The sequence below is a fragment of the Aspergillus affinis genome (assembly GCF_023601865.1).
Source record: "Aspergillus affinis strain CMG 70 chromosome Unknown NODE_42_length_251493_cov_91_322052, whole genome shotgun sequence".
NCBI lineage: Eukaryota > Fungi > Ascomycota > Eurotiomycetes > Eurotiales > Aspergillaceae > Aspergillus > Aspergillus affinis.
The window spans coordinates 75,974-92,483 of NW_026515823.1; the positions used below are offsets into that span (position 1 = coordinate 75,974).

At 51.9% G+C, this 16,510-nt stretch overlaps 5 protein-coding genes across 5 annotated transcripts; 2 read left to right on the top strand and 3 right to left on the bottom strand.

Moving 5' to 3' along the window:
- Positions 1-151: 151 nt before the first annotated feature.
- Positions 152-646, bottom strand: KD926_007360 (uncharacterized protein; the record flags this gene model as incomplete). Its single annotated transcript, XM_053100205.1, has 1 exon — positions 152-646. The coding sequence occupies one exon, from the start codon at positions 644-646 to the stop codon at positions 152-154; it is 495 nt and encodes a 164-aa protein (XP_052956071.1).
- A 285-nt stretch (positions 647-931) lies between these two features.
- On the top strand, positions 932-3,233 carry KD926_007361 (FAD-binding domain-containing protein; the record flags this gene model as incomplete). The annotated part of the gene is made up of 5 exons (XM_053100208.1): positions 932-1,101; positions 1,992-2,236; positions 2,287-2,312; positions 2,396-2,631; positions 2,690-3,233. The coding sequence occupies 5 exons, from the start codon at positions 932-934 to the stop codon at positions 3,231-3,233; spliced, it is 1,221 nt and encodes a 406-aa protein (XP_052956072.1).
- Positions 3,234-3,442: 209 nt separating this feature from the next.
- On the bottom strand, positions 3,443-4,591 carry KD926_007362 (carbohydrate esterase family 5 protein; the record flags this gene model as incomplete). Its single annotated transcript, XM_053100209.1, has 2 exons — positions 3,443-3,799; positions 3,881-4,591. 2 exons carry the CDS (start codon positions 4,589-4,591, stop codon positions 3,443-3,445), a joined length of 1,068 nt encoding a protein of 355 aa, XP_052956073.1.
- Positions 4,592-10,193: 5,602 nt separating this feature from the next.
- mfsA (glucose-inactivated glycerol proton symporter STL1) lies at positions 10,194-11,834 on the bottom strand (the record flags this gene model as incomplete). The annotated part of the gene is made up of 1 exon (XM_053100210.1): positions 10,194-11,834. One exon carries the CDS (start codon positions 11,832-11,834, stop codon positions 10,194-10,196), a length of 1,641 nt encoding a protein of 546 aa, XP_052956074.1.
- Positions 11,835-13,864: 2,030 nt separating this feature from the next.
- On the top strand, positions 13,865-14,365 carry KD926_007364 (GNAT family N-acetyltransferase; the record flags this gene model as incomplete). Its single annotated transcript, XM_053100211.1, has 1 exon — positions 13,865-14,365. The coding sequence occupies one exon, from the start codon at positions 13,865-13,867 to the stop codon at positions 14,363-14,365; it is 501 nt and encodes a 166-aa protein (XP_052956075.1).
- Between the last annotated feature and the right edge of the window lie 2,145 nt (positions 14,366-16,510).

Genomic DNA, 16,510 nt, shown 5'->3' on the forward strand with positions numbered 1-16,510 from the left:
CAATTGGTGCAGTAAAGAAAACCAGTCATTGAATGCCTCGATACTGGGAAAGGGACCCCCCTTCGGCTGATCTATAAAGACGTAATTTGAGAGATTTTGCCGACTGATTGATCCTGTATACGATGTTACTTAAGGATAGGGAGGTTTTGTCCTATCTCGCCATACCAACAAACCGGTCTGCAGGGTCTTGCCTGGGCTGGCGCAGAGTATCCAGGACCCCACGCAATTTATCACAGATTTCCTGTTTTTGACCATCGGTAAGAGAGTCGTAGCAATCATGGATCGTTGGCCCTCGGATCAGCTCCATGTATATGAACCCAAAGCCCTGGTCATCGATTCGCCAACCGAAGACCTCGGGCACCGGAACTTTCTCGTGGAATACATGTCGAATCATCCAGAGATTCAGAGCTTTCACGGCGGTTATAGAGGGCCCGAACTTGACAATCAGATCAAGATCCTCGATGATCACCGGTTTTGGCTGGGCGGATTTATCATTCTTTGATAGAGATCTTATCTCATGCGGCGATGGCAGTCGACGACCGGGGATGGCAGTGAAGAAAGAGGTGTCCAGGAAGTCCACCTCCTTTTTGGTTGCATCGGGCAGATCGAGGGATATTCTTCGGCCATTCCATCTGTATGCGATCATGTTGAAGGGGGGCGTGATAAAGTCAAGAAAACAAGATACTTCTGGTCTCCGAGGGGGAGGTCACCTGACAGCATCATGCCACCGGCCTTAGGCATCTCTCCCTCTCTTGTTCTTCTTTTCTTACAATCAACAATCAGCAATCAACTCTCTCCCGACCGGCCATCGACAACGCCCTGCGATCTCACTCTCGGTCGATCATCACTCCATATCGGCAAATTCAAATACAGACCACGGAGTATTTCTCTATCTGCCTACCAAGGATCCACAAAACACGGCAAAGATCAAATGCTTCGTCGTCGCCTCGCCGTCCCACGGAACGAACACTCGCACCAGGTGGGCCCTGGACCTCAATCATGGGTTTCCCCAATTCTTTTGCAGCTCGCGGTTTCAACGATTGCGACGATTCGCGACCGTCGAAAGTTTATTGAATTGCGCCTTCTCTGTCATGTTGGCATGTGAGCATCTGTCGGTCGCAATCCAGCCCGGGTTCGAATGTCTAGACTACAACGCAGTCAATGTAAAAATTCGTTTATCCAGAGGATGCGGTTTGTCTTGCTGTTTGTCTCTATGATATTTTCAACCGAGAGAACTCCGAGGCATCCGTGCACCTTCGGCCATTCGACTGATCGCTCTAGCGCTCGCTAGTCGCTCCGAAATCGACGCCGCGCCAAACTTCTGAGCACAGAGACCGGCTCAATACCTGGGCAGGCAGGCCACTTGCCGGTTTGGCCCAATAGAATGGCCCGTTAAAAATGGCTTCTTGATCCGTTCCTCCAATGGTTCCAGCTTGGGTGGCCATGCGACATGCTGGGCGCAAGGCCTGGCGTCTCTCCAGCTCGGTCCCTCACCACGCGCCTTTGCGATCCTTCTCGATTAGATCACCGATAGATCTGCAACCTTGTGCAGTCTAGTCTTGAGCAAAATGTCGCCGCAAATTGAATTCAACCCTTGTCCAGATCACGGAGTATGGACAGGTTGGCTATTTGAACATTACTCCGCCAGGGGGTTCTGTTAAAGATGGGATAGCACTTAGCAGAGTTTCACGTCGGCAACTGTTCCCCGACCCAAGTGATCGCAAATTTTGGTTCGGGCTCTGGTAGTCTCACCTAGGGCTTTCCTCTTTAGATGAAAGTTAATTTCGCAGGGAAAGACAAGGGAAAAGTTTTCACCGAGCGTATCCTTGCCCAATGGTGGGTGAGATCTAATGACGATGGATTGGAGCTGGCAAATACAAATCAGCCGGAGAACTTGCTTTCCTCCACTGTGCATGGCAGATGCCAGGCTATCCACGGACTACGGAATAGTCATTACATGTGCGAGTCTTCTCCACTCCTCATCATAATAGGAAATACGTCTACGCCTACCTTGATAAATTCGGCCTCGCCGCCGCTGGAGGTCGTCTCGGTCCCGTCGGCGTCCCCGGCTCGATCCTCGCCGGCGGCGTCAACTTCTACGGTAATCAGGTTGGTTTCGCGTGCGACACAGTGGTCAACTACGTGGTGGTCCTGGCGGACGGTACCGTGGCGCAGGCGAACAAGACGTCGAACCCGGATCTGTTCTGGGCTTTGAAGGGCGGCAGCAGCAACTTCGGTATCGTGACGCGGCTCGATATGGAGACGATCCGATCCCCGAAGAACTAGACGAGTGCGCATACCGTCGAGGCGAAGTATGTGGATCAATTCCTGGCTGTATGTTTTTCTTCTTGCCCGAGATGGTAGACACGACGTGATGAGTTAACGGAATCCCTAGGCTGCTGCTACCTATGCGGCCAACATCTCCGACCCCAAGACGCATATCGTGCCTGCGCTCGTCCCCGGCGAGACCTTGATGGCTTCGGTTATCCTGTTCTATGACAGCGAGGAGGTCCGTTATCCAGACATCTTCAAGCCCTTCACGGATATCCCGTCGATCAACAGCACTGTGGGCTTTAAGACCTTGAGCGAGTTTGCAGCTGAGACGGGCGAAATGGTTGTGCCTCACATCAAGTACGTTTTCGCCTTATTTCTCTCTGTCCCCAAAAACAGAGTACTCACAATCAACCAGCGACGTCCTCGTCGCCGCCACCGACTACAAGTCCCTCCTCGAGGGTATCACCATCATCAACAGCACCTTCTTCAACGAGCTGCCCAAGCTCTTAGCTCAGGTCCCCACGGCCAACATTTCCACCATCCAGCTGGACTGGCACCCCATCGGCGCCGACTGGATGCGCGCGTCCGAATCCCGCGGCGGAAACGCCCTCGGTCTTGACCCCTCAAAGATCTACCTCTGCTACGCCGAAGTCGTCGAGTGGATCGGTTCCGTGTACGATGATATCGTGACCGAGTGGGTCCAGGATACAACGTTTGCGATTAACAACGCAACCATGAAGGCGGGCCTATATGATCCGTTCAACTACATGGGTGATTCCGCGGGGTTCCAGAATATCTTCGAAGGGTACGGAGAGGAGAACCATGCCAAATTGCAGGAGATTGCCACGCGGTACGATTCTGAGGGCGTGTTCCAGCGGTTGATGCCCGGTGGGTTCAAGGTTAAAACTTGCAAAAACAAGCGATACGATGATACAATTTACACAGATATAGACAGTTGATAATGAGCTTGCTTGATTCATCATTGAATGACTGGTTCGCGTCCAGCGCTATCTTGACCCAGAGTTTCCATCCATCCATAAGTACACATATCCATATCCATATTCAAAAAGAATGACTGATTCTTCCCACATGTCTTCGAAACCGAGACAGACAAGAGAGCGAACATCCCTCAATTTGCTCCATTCAGAGCACAAAGGAACGAAAGAGCTTAAGAAGAAACACCAGCAGCCTGCACGAGGAACTGCGCCGCCTCCTTAGCCTTACCGCCATAGGTCAAGTGCGCCATGACGTTGAATCCGTTCTCGCAGACGGGGTCGCCGGAAGCACAGAACTCCTTGGTCTTGGACTTGTCCAGCTTGCCGACGGCCTGGGCCTTGAATGGGTCGCCGAAGAGCACGGCTCCGGAGATCTGTCCGGCACTGAGCTTGCTGGCCGCGTTGTGAACCACCATCGCACCTTGCGAGTATCCGCCAAGCACCACCTTCGTCTTGGGGCACTGCTTCAAAGCCTGTTGCACCAGGGAGGCCATTTTGGGGCCGCCGGCCGCGCCGAGCATCGCGTTGCCCTATTTATGTCTCATGTTAGCATCGAATAGACCTTCCTGAACCAAGTGGAACGAGTAATAAGGGGAAGGAGGAAGACCAACTTCAGCAGAAGCGGGATAATCGACACCCTGGACGGCGACCTTATTACCGGTCAAGGAGTTCAGGTTCTGCGCAACGGGGGGTCCGACAACAGAGCCCATGTTGCCCATCTCGGTGGTTCCGCGGGCAAAGATGAAGGTGAGCTCCTTGCAGCCCTTGTTGTTCGCGACATCGTTCTCCGTGATCGAGCCTAATCCTGCGCGTTTAGTCGACTCGACTATCGCTCTTTTTGTGGCCTCGTCGGACCGAGAGAACAGCGACGAACCTCCACTTCCGCCGCCCAGAAGGCTGCCGATGTCCGGGAGCCCGCCACTAGAGCCGGCGCTAGAGCCAGAGCCAGAGCTGGAGTCGGTGCTGCTGGCGCTGGCGCTAGAGTCGGTGCTCGAGGAGTCCGACGAGTCCGACGAAGAGCTCGAGCCGCCGCCGAGAAGGCTGCTGAGATCCGGCAGGCCTCCGCTGCTGCTGCCGCTGCTACCGCCGCTGAGAAGGTTGCTGAGGCCTCCGCCGCTGCTGCTACCGCTGCTACCACCGCTGAGGAGGCTTCCGAGACCTCCGCCGCCGGAGGGATGGGGGATTAGCGAGGCGAGAGAGGCCAGGCCGCCGCCGCTGGACGAGCCGGAACCTCCCAGGCCGGGCAGTTGACGCGATTCGACGGTCTTGGTAGGCGCTGCCAGAGCGGCGGTGATGATACTGAGAATGACAGCGGTCTTCATCTTGGGAGATGCGGGAAGATCTATATGGTTGTATCAAAAACAAAAGTGAGAAGAAAGCGAAAAACGAAAGGCTAGAGCACAGCTCTATGGACGGATGGTATGAATGGACGAATGGAACGAGCGAGGCTGGTTGGGAGAGATTGAGCCGTGCAGACTCGGGGATTTTATACTTCTGGCCGGCGACTCAAAATCAGATCCGGATAAGGTTTTTTTTTTTTTTTTTTTCTTAGTGATGGGCTAGTCGGAGGGCCGACGAGGATCGGGATGCTGGTTGAAACAGTGGAGTCGTTTCACTGCTTGCCCGACGCCGAGGTCGTTTTGCGGTGGTGATGTCGGCAGTTCGCGAGGGCTTGTATACTTGGAACATGGCTCTATTGCTATGAGTATGTGTACAGGGAGTAACGGTTCTGCTAGTTTTGTTCAATAATACGCCATTCTTTGGGCATGAGATAGCTCATATCCACTCGACCGGCTCCCTCCGGATACATGTCAATATCGACAGTCAACAGTCAACAGTCAACAGTCAACACTCGAGAGCTAGATTCACCACGATCACCGGAACATTCGGGGGACCATGCGCACTACAATTGGATTCAGTCGCTCAGTCCACTGAGGCGGACAAGGAAAAGTCAGAATCCATCTCGCGACACGGATGCCGTCACTGTTTCAGCGTGAGACCGCTGCCCGTTGGGTCTTGGGGGATGCGAGAATGTGATCGGTCGATCCTGGCCTGTGCCTGTACCTGTGCCTGGATCAAAATAGCAGTTTCAGGTTTCAAATAGACAAGGTAACTAGGGCTGGGGATGGTATCGCCGAAATTGATTAATGGTTTGCCCAAAATTGCGTCGCCCTAAACTGTATGTGGTAATGGTCCCTGTCGATCAGTTTTCCCGAAATCCTCCCGGTTGGTCGCTTTCGACGGCTTGGGAGTTCGTTCCTAGGCTTTTTTTTTTTTTTTTTTTATATATATTTTTTTTTTACTAGAAGTCAGGGAGTGAAAGGATGCTCTAGCATCTAGGGGGGGAGGCAGTCAGTACTTTTGATCTCGTGTGTTTGTGCGGTCTGTCTGCTCGAATTCGCACTAAAATGGGCAGAGGATCGGACTGTCCGCCATGAGGCATTTTGGACGCTTCTGGACTTTTGTGATATCATACTTGGCCGCAGTTAAGGCGGCTGTGACCTCTCTAGGGCCCATTTGACTTCGACCATCCGCAGCCCGGCGTGATGTTTTCTGTCTGATTGAGATGAAGGTGCTACGGCTTCAAAGTTTTCGGACATGGAGAGAGTGGATCCAGTCTCGGTATTCACTGGATATGGTCAGGTACCGTGGTGCTTGACATCAAACCGGATGCCTCTCCTGTCAGTAATGAGCTAGGACTTTTTCTCGGTTGAGTGTCAAGGTCTTAGATGTAGACTTCCTGCCCGAGGAGACAATCCACCACGCGACGTTCTAGCCTTCCCTACAGCAATTGGTCTAGAATACACAAGCATCTTTGCTCATTTCTAGGGCACCATACGATCTAATGGTCCAGGCCTTGTCGGCGAGGTGGAGGCCGATGCTGGACGTCGTGTATCCCAGTCAGAGTACGCCTCCCTGCAGTGCCAAGTGAAATGAAGGGGAAAAGATGTGGAAAGATGAAAGATGAAGAACGATGGAACACAAATCTTCTTCTCCGAGCGACAGTGAGCACTTTCTAAAAACGCTGTTGTCAACAATAGCAACAATAGTGACCAGGTCATGTGCCTTCCAAAGCCCTTACTCCAACAGTAACCCAGACGATCAACAGACGTCCCGGGAAGCACAATCACATCACAAACATACAGCCTCCCTCGCACTCCGCCTTTGATTACGAAACAAAATCTTCTCATAAGTTTTCATTGGGTTAGCTTCAAGTGGCCAACAAGATCCAGGATAACCGACTATCTAAGATGCACGGTCATCCCAGGAGCCGAGTACACTTCAAATGCCGAAGAATGATAATCTCCGAGGTACGGTGATGTAGGGATAACATGACTCGTACAACGTCGTGGATTCTAGAATCGTTCTCGAACCGTTGTAGACGAAACACAGCCCCAGTCAGATCTAAGTCCGACGTCTCAACCGTTTTTCGGACACCAACGGGCAACCTTATCTTAGATGAGATGGCCCGTGTGACCCGAACGATGTTGAATGGATTGTTTCATTCGGCCCAAATACCCTTCAACCCAACCCTTTTCGTTCTCGTCAATGTCGAATTGAAGAGGCAGGTTATAAAGTTGGTACCAATAAGACAGCAGCACATGCTGCTTGACAAGCACCGAAAGCTGAATTGCACCCTAGAATAGAAGCCGGCGCTGTGGCTGCCAAGGTTGCACCCCATGGCAATCCTGCAGCCTTATAGCAGGCCATCACAAGTCCGGAGCAACCTGCCTGACATATTCCGTATGCTACCGGTCTGGCGGAGGCACTAGACGTCAGAAATAAGGCTAGACCAATACCTTGTGCGGATAGTCTCATATCGAAGTCCCTATTTTTCTTTGGGTATAGTTCTATCAGCAATCGTGATGGGGTCCAAGCGATAAGCCTAATAAAATTGGGGGGGGGGGGGGGGGGGGTTGAAGGTATTGCAACTCGCTGTTCGTGCGTGCTCCAAAAAAGCTGGAAAATGAAACATAATGTGAGCTCAGGACTGCACTTGGGCTCTTTATTCTGCCCTGAAAAGAGAAAACGCGATGAAGTAGTACTGATGTATCACGGACTTGAATTCCCATGCAATCTTAAGTTCTGTATAGCCTTGGTAGACATGGGCTAGAACACTCATCGGACTCCGAGAATCGCATGATGGACTTTATGACGTGTGTACCGGAACTCCTCCTCCAAGGACTCTGACAACCTTTCCCGAACCTAGTGTTAACGGATAGACCTCCAGGGGCTTTTTGTCCATGAAAAGAGTTCAAGATAGTCATCTTCTAGAGTTCTTCGCTAAGGCCAAGTCTCTTTATCAAAAAGTAATCAACCACTGTGGTCTATCAAGACCGAGATCGAGGAAAATAGGACTCTGTTACCTGTACTCCAAATTTTAGATTTCCAAACGAACTCGAAGAAACGGCACTCCTATTATTCAAATACTCTCCTCAAATCAGAAGACCACACCTTCGTCTCTGCCGTTGTCATCGGTCGAGTTTTCCGTACATCATCGCCGTTCGGAACCGAAACGTTGAGCTCAGCACAAGTATGCGAGCTTATGGGCTTTGAGTCAACTGAATTTTCTGTCTGCACTACATTGTAATATCCCATTGTGAACCGAATTGAACAATGCCGGGGGTTCTGAAATAAAGAGTACAGTCTAGATCATTCTCGGGCGAAAAGCTCCGTGGATTGTCGTTCATCGAATCAAGTTGAGGGTGTGCACGAAACCCGGCGAGTCCGCCGGAAGCAAAGAAAGTTTAGCCCTGCACCGTGGCTGAGAGAAACCAAGCTTTTAATTTTTCAGCAGTTAATCCCGCAGACTGGTGCCCTTCCATATTATGTTCAGCAGATATTCTAAAACTTCGGGGCATAGAAAGGCCATTCTTCAAGGATGTCCTGCTGACAGTAGGGGGTATTATTACGCATGGAGTAAATATAAGAGTGCAAGGGGTCCAAGATTAGATTGCAGAAAAGAGGCGCCGTGCTTTGCTTTTGAGTTTTGTGTCGGCATGGATAATGCAGGCGCATCAAATGTAAGGACTGTTATTCTTCATGGCTATATAGATGGGCTTGACTTAACAGGATCATAAGGAAGATGAGTATCAAGAAAAGGTAGGCCTTCCTGTGTATCACATACGCAGAAAGGCAGGTAAACAGCATAATAAGTTGAATCTACCTTAAAAATAATAATAAAAAAACACAAACATGGATAACGTCGCTCAAGGGCAATCCAGCAAGCAGGACATACATACTGAACCAATCCAAGCCTCTAATATTATATATCGCCGAAACACTACGCATCTCGCTTAAAAGCCTTTTCGGTATACTTTACTAATTATTCCATAGACTATCTTACATTTTATAACTATGAACCAGATAGGCAACTGAGCCACGAGGGACATCTCCCTTACATAAAAAGCAAAATAGCTTACTAGATAGTTCAAACAATCGAAATGGGAGGTCATATTAATAGCTTCAATTCAATGGCTTGCTAGTTGGGCAATAGTAGCCTTCAATCGTCTGGACTTGTATAGATCCGTTACCGTAGCATAAATAAAAAGGAATAACTCTAGCATGGCGGCTTAACCGATCAATTATTGATAGTAATTCACTATATCAAAGGGTAGAACAGGTAGAATCGGCAGCCACTTTAAATAATTTCATGAATGAAAAATCGTTCTTTTCGTGATGAACAGGAGGATTTGAATAGTATTGGGTTTGTATAGCCTCGAGACCACTCAAAAAAGGAGGGGAGTAAACACCTCGGTAGCCGTAGACTTCTCTATCATAATCAGTAAGCAAAGGAAATACAACGCTATCCATCCGAGTCACAGAAATGAGTCCAATCAAATGGGATGTCATGTGGATAACTAGAGTGAAGGTAGTAGAAGCCTTCCTAGGTATTACATACATTGGAAATAGTTAAGCAAATGCCCACATACTTGGCATAATACACCTCAACCCTTCAAAAATCCCTAGAATACCGAACGTTCTCACTGTAAATGAATCTGAATACATGTTCATACGCCACCCGCCAACACAAGAGCATTTAGGAATTTTTCGGAATCAATTATTCAGTGGCTTATAATCCAGCCCTATCAGAGGCCTGATCCAGCGGCGTTCAAGCCACAAAATGACCGATCGGCGGTGAGACGTGTAGTGAATGGCTTTGTCGGGTTGTTGTCCTCCGTTCAAAGTCAGACTGAGAGTATAGTTACTCCGGAGCGCAGAAAGACAAATCCCTGGCTTGTTGGGCCTCAGATATCGACAGGGTTCTCTCGCACCAGGGCCACTTCACTGTTGTTGTTGATAGGACGGAGCACGTCCGAATCAGCGACCAGCAATAACTAATCGGTTAGTAATTTGGCAACCCTTGCAGGTGGCAGCCAATATCGTAACGTGGTTCCCACTGGAGCTGCATCCTTCAAGGGGGACGCGGTCGGTCAGGAATTTCGGCGCATTCTGCGGTTAGACCCGGAGTGGGGAGGGTGGATTTTGACATAAGAGAAAAGGCAGCTCTAGTTATGAAAACTCTGCACTGTACTCCGGAAGGCATCGTTTGATCAGACAAGAGAACTGGAACTATTGTGGCTAGTCGTAATAAATTCCAATTGATGGTTTTCGGGATATATATCGTGTGAAGAAGTAAAATAAAATTAACATAGATATAAGACAGTAGAATAGCCAATTTCTATAATCAACAGAAGAGTTATATCTATCTACTAAACAAGCGGCGGTGGGCCAAAAAGCAAAGGGGTATGTATGGCGGTAGTTAGCCGCACCGTGGTCACCAAAAAAAAGAAAAGAAAAGAAAAAAAAAAAAGTTCTTTCAACGTAAGGCAGCAGAGTCTGTGTCATCAATTTCTTGAGCTTGAAATCAAGTTCCCAAGAAATTCGCATCTGCTCCCGTTTGCTTCGTTTTCTGTAAAACTCTTAGCGCTTCTCCTCAACCTCCTGGAGGTCCTGGCCGCTGCCGCTGCCGCTGCTGAGACCAAGCTCGGCCTTCTCGGTGGTGTGACCGTGGTGGTCGCTGTTGTCCAGGCCGAGTTCACGAGACTGCTGGGCGATCTCCTCGAAGGTGAGCTTAGGCATATCGCTGGCAATTCTATGGGCGCGCTTGCCCTCGATGTGGGCACGGGCGTAGATGATATCGATCTCCTCGAGCTCACGACCGGCCGTCTCGACCAAGAAGTACCAACTGAAGGGCACGGCGCTGAAGTTGATGAGGGCGAAGAAGAGGTAGACACCCCAGGGACTGGTGGCGGCGAAGAGGGGAGTGAACATGACGACGGCGAAGTTGCAGACCCAGTTGGTGCAGGTGGAGGCGGCGCAGGCAGCGGTACGGGTACGCAGGGGGTTGATCTCGGGGGGGTAGATCCAGGGGAGCGGCAGCAAGGTGAAGGCGAAGAAGACGATGAACAGGAAGATACCGACGATGGCACCCTTGGAGTTCTCGGTGGTCTCCTTGATCAAACAGGCGAAGGTGATGACGAACGAGAGACCCTGGCCCATGTAACCGATCAGGTACAGGTTGCGACGACCGACACGCTCAATCATAAAGAACGAGGGGATGGTGGCAATAGCGTAGACGGTAGCGAAAACACCACCCATAATCAAGGCCAGACGATGCGCCAGGCCGAGGTTGTCCTCGAACAGCAGGGTAGAGTAGTAGATGGCAGCGTTGCAACCGGTGAACTGCTGGAAGAACTGGCCGGAGCAACCGAGGATCATGCGCTGGAATTCCTGGGTCTTGCCGCCGGTGAAAAGAGCGCTCCAGCCGGCCTCGCTGGCCTTGGAGGACTCGACGTCAGCCTTCATGAAGTTGAAATCGTGCAGGACATCCTCCGCGTCGGGCGAGGAGCCCTTGAGCTTGGCGATGACCTCGCAGGCCTCCTTGTCGAAGCCGCGCATCACCATCCAGCGAGGGGACTCGGGGAACATGGTGGCACCGATGAGGACGAAGATGGCGAAGAGGATCTGCAGGGCGACGGGGAATCGCCACTGCACGTCTTGGTCGACGTAGGAGAGACCGAAGACGACCCAGTAGGCGACGAAGGTGCCGACGGCGATGACGGCACCCTCGAAGCAGACGAGGAAACCACGGTTGTGGGCGCTGGAGCACTCGGACTGCCAGACGGGGATGGTAGCGGTGTTCAGGCCGTTACCAACACCGGAGGTGACACGACCGATGACGAACTGACCCAGACCCCAGTGGTCACCGAAGGAGACGGCGGAAATGAGGGCACCGAGGATCAGGATAGCGGCACCCATCATGATGAGACGAGTACGACCGATCTTGTCACCGAAGAACATGGAGAAGAGGGCGCCGAGGAAACATCCGATCTCGTAACAGGCGGTGACGGCACCACGGAGCACGTTGATATGTCGGTTCTCCGCATCGGTCGGGTTGTCGGGCATGGCCAGGACGGGGAAGGACTTGACGAATTCCGTACCAGCGATGATACCAGACATCATACCCTGGTTGTAACCGAAGAGAGAGAAACCCATAACGGCGGTGAGGGTGATGGCCATCCGGAGCGACCGCCCCGAAAAGCCAGAGGTCATAGTCCACATATTGCCGGTTGAGGTATATGCAGACGATGAGAGAAGAGGGAAATGTCAACCGGAGTACGGAGAGAAAAGAAGTAAGATCCTCGATCGAGAATGGAGACGACGGGGCTCTTATATGCCTTGCGATGACCGTCGACGGACAGAGAGAAACGGGCGACTTGCCTTCGGGGAAAAAAAGTGAAAAAAATAAAATGAATTAAAATGAGATAAAAAAAATTAAAATTAAAATCCATCCCACCTAGAATCCAAAACGGCAAACCCCAGTGAACCCCAGGGCAGCCGATGTAATTGGCAGAAATCTCCGCAACCCCGGGTCCAGCAAAGAGTAAGAGGCACTTGGCATGACGTCGATCGGGGGACTTCCTTCGCATGCAGCCTCGGCTGCTTTGCCGCTTCCGGCGCCCTCGGGTTAGCGCCAAGCCCGCAACACGCGAAAACGCCAGGCCGCGGGGGAAGGTCAGCCGACCGAGTGGAGTCGGCGCGGGGGGGCGGGATCGGATACCGCCAAGACTGCTTTGTTAGCCTCGTTGCCGGTCGTGTTTTGGCCTCATCCTCACCCCGAGAAGCCTTTTGGCGTCCCCCAAATGACGGAGTTCACTTCCTGGGAGTCCCCTCTTGGGAGGGGTCCCTCAATGCCCCCATCGGGTCCTTCTCGGCGCCAAACCCTCCATGACATAGACGGCGGTGGTAGCCAAGCCGCTTGTCGGATCTTGTCCAGCTTTGGCCCCAAACTAGCCTATCGACCACAATAAAGCCTCTAACACATGCTCCTGCACCGACACGGGGCTATCGTCTCATCCCGGTTAGTGCCTCACGTAAGTTTCTTGGGCCTCTTGGGATGCCCCCGTCAACGCCAATCAGCGCACGGCTCGGCTGGCTGTTGGTGGTAACGAGTGGCGATTGGACCACTGGAACGCCCCAACCGAGATGAAAACCACCCTTATTAATTCTTAGATGAGGCCATCTACCGGTCCTCACGGTCTTGGCCCGAAAGGGAAAGCCCAAAATCTAAGGAAAGAGGACCGGGGAAAGACCGGCCGGGCTCGGTCAGGCTAGCCGGCGAACAGACGTCGGTTGGTCCTCACCTGACTCCGTCCCCGTGCGGAGAAGTGACCCTGATCATGATGGCATGGATCGGGGGTTGCGACTTGCGACGCACGATGCAGTCAGCCCAGCGATAATTGTTCCGACGGGTGGTGGTCAGAGAGATAACTTGGTAAGACAATGGATCGGCCAGGAAAAAGTCTGCAAATGAGGGCTGCGCGGTCCACGTGCAGCCGAGTCTGCGGCCCGTCCTCAACTGCTGCCTTCGGTCTAGCGCCGTCGCCACTTACCCGTTCGGGAGGGTCACGTGTCGTGCCCTACGTCGTCGCCCATGCCTGAGGGTGCCTGAGTTGCCTGATTGCCTGAGTCTGCGGGAACGGTCTCAATAGCAATAGTTCTATAATCTATACACTACTCCGTACTCCGTACACATTACCCAACAGCTACTACCCGATGGACGAACGGACTACACCGTACGGACCCAACCAGCTTCTCCGTCCTCCGTCCACAGAACCCCTCGGAAAAGAATTCTCGGTCCCCCTGATACGCCTCATCTACCACTTCCCTACGGAGTAATACACTTCCATCGCGCCCCTCTCAACTAAGCATGTCTGCCGAATCTGACCGGCCGGGTGTGCGTTGCGTTTAATCCAGTTCCCCAGTCTGTCGGCATAACGTGATTACTGATTCGTGGGGTTGTTCGACGCTAGGAATCCTAAGCTGCGCCGCCGACGTCTCCCTCCCCCAATCACAGTGACCGTGCGCGCCATAAAAAATGGATCGTCCCTCCTTCCATCGCGGTTGCCTCCAGCTTTGCTTCTCTTACCCTCTCACCCCCATCCTGGGTCCCCCCCTCGTACCGGCCGTTGGTCAGCGTCGGTCGAGGATCTCTTCCCTCTCTCGTCGCACCTCACAGCTGCCAGCGCTCCCTTCCCCCCCTCTTTTCAGTTTTCAGACAGGCAATCTCCAGATTCCAGCATTCCAGAAGTATGTCACTTCCCGTGGGTTACGCCCTCCACGTGGGTGTCCCCTTCGTGTCCACCTACCTGCACCTGCGTGAAACCGCCGGCCTCTCCGTACGAACGCCGGAGCAAGCGATCGCCGCTCTGCAAGGGAGCTGGGCCGCCTGCTACGTCGTCCGTACGGAGGCTACTAGTACGGCCTCGGATGCCCCGTCGTCATCGTCCTTGTTGTCGTCCGCATCCACCGCTCCGAAGCCACCCGACCCCGAGATCGTCGCTATGGGCCGCGTGCTTGGCGACGGCGGCTGGTACTTCGTCGTTGCCGATATGGCTGTCCACCCGCTCCATCAACGGCGCGGGCTCGGGGACGTCATGTTGAAGCATCTCCTGTGGGAAATCACGGCCAGGGCACCTCCGCAGCCGTACGTCTGTCTGTCGGCCGACGCGGCGGGACGCAGGCTATATGCGCGGAACGGGTTCGTGGAGACGGCACCGCAGTCGGTGGGCATGGTCTGGCGGCCGGAATGAAACATGATGCTTGGATTGGATCATTGGAGAGAGGCAGGATGGGAACGGGATCCGTCTCAACTCTATTGAGCTTTGACTACTGGTTGATCGGTATGCAGGCTGTTTCACACGCCACTGTTCGTTGTCAAGGTTTTCTTTCGACTCCACCGTTCCGATTGACTGTGTTGACATGAGATCCTTCCTGTCAGGGTCATGTCCTTCAGCTGTGCAGATCCAATGCTAGCACGGAGAGTTCATCGCTCAACGGGTCACAGTCACACTAAGGCGATGCATTCGAGAGCATTCGAGATCCGTAGACGACGATCCTTTTATTAGACTTTCCGGTGTTCTAGACCGTTACTCGTAGATGTGCAGGATGGTGTACATTTTACTGCCCGACCTGTAACTTTAGTAGAACTGTCTTTCCCTATCCATTAAATAGAAACCAAATTCAATTGCTTTTACCAATTTTCCTCCTGAGCTTCCGGATAATTCTGTCTGTGAGTATGTCTACATGTATTGGGGAGTTGACCCATTATTGTGGGAAATGGCGAGGGCATTCGCGAGTATATATTATATCCTATACTGGGTTATTTTAATTGCACTTGACTTTCCGGCACCAGAATTGAAGCAAAAAAAAAAAAAAGATACTAAGTAATATTCATTATAGTTACAGCTATCTATACACCTACTATATTTGTTCAAGCTAAAAAATGGACAAAAGCTCAAGATCACATGTAATGGTGAAGCCTGAGGTGTCATCTACCGTGTACGAAATAAAGTATGTATGGAGAAATTGCGGGGGGAGACGGGGTGCAGAATGCGCAGTCGGTCTGACCGGACGGACGGAGTTCCCGCACCGCCTGCCTCTTGAGGTAGTCGCTGGGAGGGTCGCGCTACCCTAGCGCTAGCCCATATCCGGACGCTAGGGTTAGGGCAGGACCGGGCAGCTGCTTCCGGCGATGCGGAAGAATAATCATCCCCGGGAACTGCCGGACGCGGACATCCCGAGATGCATTCATCTGAATCATGCCATTCACAGATTCACCAGATTCACCAGATTAACTACCTCAGATTAACTAGATCAAGATGGTTAGACTGAAGTGGATACTACTTACAAATACTCGATGGGATAAACAGACACGGAAACCATCCAAGTCAACTACGGTATCGCTGCATTCCGTGCCAGATAAATCTCCCATGGTTCTCAGTGTCTGTCTCTGGTCGGTTCCTGGTTCCTAGTTCCTCTCGAGTAACTGAGTCGCACTGTAAGGTGCCCCTCTCGCAAGGCGGCACATCCGATAGGCAGGAACAGGGTGTGTCCGAGTTTCTTGGCGGTGGCGTTTTTGTTTGTCGACTGGGTCAGTCTGTATTCTATACATCATAGCCGATGGGGAGTAAACGGTGGTTATTGACCGCCACCAGACTCAACGCTCTTTGATGGATTATATTAAAGGGTTGATCTCCCGTCTTGGTTCATCTTAATTCCCGGCCAGGCAGTAGGCAGACAGGCAGACGGCGAACGAAGTAGGCAGCGAGGTACCTTGCTGATCGGGATCACAGCACCGTACACAGTGTAGGTCGTACGGTCGTCGGTAACGCTCCGCCAAATCCGATTTCCCAGCGAGGGATTGAATCAATAATCATTGAATGCAATTAAACAGAACGATGCATCCACGGTGCGAAATGCCAATTCGATCACCGGTCAAACGGAATCATACTGCATCTGAGCCCGGCCAGAGTCTGTGGGCGCCAAGTGGGCCGCCGCAGTCGATGTGTCTCATGCAGCTGGGGAGCCTTGCCACTCTGCAGTCCTGAGTCTGAGTCTTTGCTTTCAGTTGTGTAGCCCGGACTCCGTAAGTGTTCCTACTAGAGGGGCCAAAGGATGCGACCGAGAGGGTTGGCCTGGCAGGGTCGCAAATGGTCGTGCTGTTGGAAAGGTTACTTGAGGTTAATCAACTTTAATGGCCAGGAACTGCGACTAGTCCTCCAGGGTCCCGATTAAGATTATTATCGCAGTCCACCCATCTCTCTAAGTCTCAATGCTCAACTGAGTCAAATTGAAATGACTGTCACACAAACATCGTCATCTCCGTTCGTCTCATTAAACAGACGGTGGATTCCCAGTTCCCATCAACTGAAAGAAATTTCTCGCTCTCTTTTCGA